At 44.4% G+C, this 4,933-nt stretch overlaps 1 protein-coding gene across 1 annotated transcript; it reads left to right on the top strand.

Moving 5' to 3' along the window:
* Nucleotides 1-1,744: 1,744 nt before the first annotated feature.
* LOC147882723 (shikimate O-hydroxycinnamoyltransferase-like) lies at nt 1,745-3,228 on the top strand. Its single transcript, XM_087400488.1, has 2 exons — nt 1,745-2,188; nt 2,317-3,228. The coding sequence occupies exons 1-2, from the start codon at nt 1,745-1,747 to the stop codon at nt 3,226-3,228; spliced, it is 1,356 nt and encodes a 451-aa protein (XP_087256614.1).
* Nucleotides 3,229-4,933: the final 1,705 nt, after the last annotated feature.

Here is a 4,933-nt window from a genome sequence, read left to right as displayed (position 1 = left end):
TGAATAAACATCTCTTTTGTTCCATTTGTTGAATCCTTCATGCTATTCCATCATGTGGTATCAGAGCCATGTCCACCCTCCTTGAGCCCTCTTTGAGTGCCATGTCATCATCTTCCCCAAATAAAGCTTTTCTTCATTCTCTTCCCACAGGTTTTGCTTAAGTTTGTTCTCCTCCATCTCTGAGATATTTCCCATGCCCTCTGAGCCCAAGCTTTCTCATAGTGGGAAAAACGTCGGGAAAGGTAGTGCAGCACGGAGATCCTCATCTCTGCTACAACCACAAATGCATGCAACATTCATTTTGCACTTCTCTTCTTCTCAAATAACAGCAACCTTTAGAGCCACCATCCCTACCACCAATAGAAAATTCTTTGCTAAATCAAATTATAACAACTCATGAGGATACGCTGTCCCTCATCCCTCAACTCGTTCTCAGGGGGGTCACTCATCATATGTAACCCTATCACGTGAGTTCAACAGAAGGATATTTTTTATTTCTAAAATTTACAGAAATAAATATACATAAGGGACTATTTTAAATAGTTTTGGAAAAAATTTACAGATTTGTATAGAAAAGGGGTACATTTTATTAATGAAAAATTTACAGATAAGGGATTTTAGAAATATGCCTTGAACGCACGTGGTATAGAGGGTTCATACATAGTGACCCCCCCGAGAACTCGTTAACATATATAGCCTCTACTCTATCTCGGGAAGCCCATCCGTTTGAGAAATTAGATGCCAAATTATGAATAGGGTGATTGTAAGAATCTTAGCTCGATTGATAGGGCCCAAAGGACAATTTATGCGTGTTGTAGCCATTTGTAACATGCAAGTGGCCCTAAGGAGGAAGCTTGAAAGCAGGTAGTGGTGAAGAGGAAGGGAAGATACATGAAGATCCATGAGGAAGGGAATGCTATAAAGTCAAAAGGCGGGTGGTGTTGGCAAGGAATGGAAGAGGCATGCATGTGACTGCCTATCTACTCACAACTACCTCAATCTAATCGAACGAATAGGATTCATCTGCTCATTGTTTTAATCCAATGATTCAAAATGCTTCAATCGTCCTCTAAGGTTCCTTGTTAATAAATAGAATAGATTAGAAATTTTAGCACAATGCTATCTTTATACTCAATAGTGTAACTAATAATTTTTTATTTAAAAAAAATGAATGTAATAGTTGGCCAAATGCTTCAATCAAATTACACTCCGCTTTTCAAATTTCAAAATGAGAATGATGAACAATAAATAATTTCATGAATTGAATACCAAGAAGGTATACCCAAACCGTGTCTTCAAAGGCCTCATAAGCTCCCACTTGCACTAAAAAGTGTCTTCAAGGGTCTCACAAGCTCCCATATTCACTAAAAGCATCTCACAAGCTCCCACTTTCACTCTCTCTTAAAGTGGGCTCTCCATGTGGCTTACACTCTCTTCTAAATAGGGCTAATGCATGTGGCTTAGGGGATAATATAGCTTGCTAAGTGAGACCACACGAGGCACCAAGGGCAACTTCCCAATATCTTCCATAGTCAAATCAAGATTGTGTGCAAATCAAGAGAGTGTGAAGCACAAGGGATAGACACGATCTTATGAAATTTAAATAAAATCTACTTTAGAGAGTGTGAAATTTAAATCAAGAGAGTGAAGCACAAGGGATAAACACGAGGAATATCAACGCAAGCTCTGCTTTCTCCCAAGCTCTACTAGCTGAGGTATGAGGGCACCGAGAAGTTCAGCAGCCATGGAGTCGCCCTCGGTGGCTCTCCTCTCCTCCTCACTTGTCACGCCCTCCTCTCCCACGCCTCGCCAAACCATGTTCCTCTCCGCTGTTGATATTCTCTGGCATTGGCTCTCCTACAACAAACGCCTCCTCTTCTACAAGCTTGACTCCTCTCTTCATCCCCACCCATACGACGCAGCCCTTTCCTCCCTCAAGTCCAGCCTTTCGGTCGCTTTGGTCCAGTTCTACCCCTTTGCTGGCCGCCTCTTCGAGCAGGACGATGGCAGGCTCGCTCTGGATTGCAATGATGCTGGTGTGGAGTTCGCGGAGGCTTCCGTGGATGTCCAGTTCTCCATGCTCCAAGAGGACGCCTTCCAATACACAGATTTCTTCAGGCGGCTGGTTCCCTGGGGAGATATCCAAAGGTTGGATATTAGCAGCGATCTTCCCCTTCTCTTGGTGCAGGTATGCAGCCTTTATCGAGTTATATTGGACTTCTTTGACGTTCGAACTCTTCTGATCGAACGGATTACCGTTTTCTATCAGTGATCTTATATAAGGTGGATCTTAATGTTGCCTTGGAGTCGACGTAGGTTACGAGGTTCCCTGAGGACGCAGGCATCGCTATCGGAGTTGCGCACAGCCATGTAGTTGCCGATGGCCATTCGTTCTGGCATTTCATGAAGTCGTGGGGACAATCTGCACGAGGGCTCTCTATTTCTCTGCCTCCGCTTCACATGCGGACGGAGTTGAGGCCGGAGCAGCTATTACTCCCTATCATTGCCGAAAAGGGAACTCGATCTCTCACAGCGGGAGGAGGCGTGGATCTAGCAGCCTTTCCTCCTCAAAATGTGGCTGAGCAGCGAGCCTTCCACTTTAGTGGAGAGATGATCCGAACACTGAAGAAGAGAGCCTCGGAGTCAGCGGATGGTGAAGCGTGGCTGTGCACATCCTACGAAGCACTGTGCGCCCATGTTTGGAAAAGTGTGACAGCAGCCCGCGCAGTGAGCGACGCAACGAGAGTGGGATTGTTCGTGGTGGCCGATTTCCGGAGTCGACTACGGCCGGCGCTACCGTCGGGCTTCTTCGGAAACGCAATAGCGAGAAAGCTTGTAAGGCTGACAGCGGGGCAACTGCGAAGCGAGAGCCTAGGGGAGACTGCAAAGCGCATACACGAGGTGATAGGGTCGATGAATGACGAATATTTTAGGAGGACGTGGGGGGACGCGGAGGTGGTCGACCCAAAGGAGGTGATGGCCGGGAAGGAGGTGGAGAAGGGGATGGAGATACTGAGTGTGGCGAGCTCTCCCAAATTCGCAGTGTATGAGGTGGATTTCGGATGGGGAAGGCCGCTTTGTGTTCGAAATGCGGTGATTCCTGGAGGAGACGTGATGGCTTTGTTTTGTGGAAGAGAAGGTGGGGGGAGTGTCGATGTTAGCTTGTCTCTCCCCCCTTCTTGCATGGACAGGCTCGTGAAAGATGACAGGTTTCTCTCCATTGAATAGCTCGCTAGAGAGTATATCGAAGATAGGTTACCTCCCCCTCCAGATTCATCCATGAGTTCTTTTTGGCCTGCCCTGATGGGGGAGCCTTAGCGTCGACGAAGATTTCAAAAGGCAGAAAATGCGAATTTTTGAAATTGATTAAACAATTAATAATTTGATTGGTTAGTTGGTAGTTGACACGTGCCTGGAATGCATGTTTGGAGACTGGAGTGGCTACTGTCAGCTCATTCCATCCCACCGGCGTTGCAGTTGTTCGTTCATTGATGTTTATTGCTTGCAAAGCTCTGCAATTGTGGAGCCTCCTCCAGTATTCCAAGTCTTCAATTATTGCAGCCGTGACTCCTACTGGAAATTGCACTTGCTGGAGTCTCATATGCATTGTTCGCTTACCTGGAGAAATTTAATGTTAGTCATATTGATGAAAAGATCGAATCAGAGGAAGTCTCAAATTGATGCTAAGCGTTTTCTACTCTTCGTGCCTCTCCCTTATGCTTTTCGCCAATTGATGAAAAGATCAAATCAGAGGAAGTCTCCAATTAATGGTACACATTTTTTGCTCTTGGTGGGTCTCCCTTCTACTTTTCGCTTCTTTCGCTCTTGTTTTGCTCTTGCAATTACTTGGTCAAACGACGATTGATTGTTATATTCTCCACCTGTGAGGTTTTGCGAATTAGGTGTGTGAATCTTGAAGTGATATGCTCATCTTTACGCCTGATACGTGTTCTAAGCGAGATTTCAAAGCATCATTAATGCTGAAGGCTATGAATGCAAGAATAATTAGAGGTACCTGCGGTGGAGTTTGTCCATTGTCTTTAATTTTGATGTGCATGAGGCATCTGGGCAACCTAGGAGAAGATACACGTGAGGTGAATAGTTACGTAAGTGTGGAGAATGTTTTTAGTGGTCATGGCTGCCTATAAATTGTGATGCACGAATGAAAGATTTGCATATTCGCCATACTGGTCCTGCTCTGTCTTTCTTTGCGAACATGGTTGGAGCAGACCAAGGTGGAGACTACATGCATGCATGCATGCATACAACAACACAAAGCAACTATAGACGCGCAAAATAGCGAGCGCATCTATAGGCATTGCTTGAATAGAGAAATTACGACTGCATCTAATAGCGCGTTCAATAGCTCATCTATTTGCACGTGTATTGACACATCTATTAGCGCATCTACACTGAGTAAATACGGGCCCGTCTAACACTGTGTCTATTAGCGCATCTATTTGCACGTGTATTAGCACGTCTACTAGCGCGTCTACACTGAGAATTAGACGCGTATTTAGATGCAAAATAGAAACTCATATAGAAAGTGAGATTTTGGTGTATATCACTGCTTTTCAAACATTGTCCATGATTACCAAAGCACATAATTTTAGCAAAAACATCAATGCTTTTTTGCAAGCCCACATATACAAGAATTAAGTGAGGTAAGGAGAATGAGACAATATGTAAAATAGTTTTGCCAATATCAATGATGGGCTACGGTTCAATCTCATCCTCAATGAGATCAACCCTTGCCAAACTATCTACTTTAAAATCCAAACAAGTGATTAGATCTACAAATACACTCAACCCACTACTACTTGTGCTACTCATGTGCTCATCAAAATCAACATCACCAATGGTAGGCTCGTCCTCATGGGTAATGGCCTCAATATCTCTATCTCCTATCTCATGATCATCCTCCTCTCTCGTA

The sequence above is a fragment of the Dipteris shenzhenensis genome, chromosome 29 (genome assembly GCF_047967505.1).
Source record: "Dipteris shenzhenensis isolate YYH24624 ecotype China chromosome 29, Dip_SZ_1.0, whole genome shotgun sequence".
NCBI lineage: Eukaryota > Viridiplantae > Streptophyta > Polypodiopsida > Gleicheniales > Dipteridaceae > Dipteris > Dipteris shenzhenensis.
This window is presented reverse-complemented; position numbering and strand designations above follow the sequence as displayed.

Bases quoted from the DNA above. Each gene is read 5' to 3' on its own strand.
- LOC147882723 (XM_087400488.1), top strand. From the start codon at position 1,745: ATGGAGTCGCCCTCGGTGGCTCTCCTCTCCTCCTCACTTGTCACGCCC. The intron at 2,189-2,316 runs GTATGCAGCCTT...GAGTCGACGTAG, and splicing joins TTCCCCTTCTCTTGGTGCAG to GTTACGAGGTTCCCTGAGGA.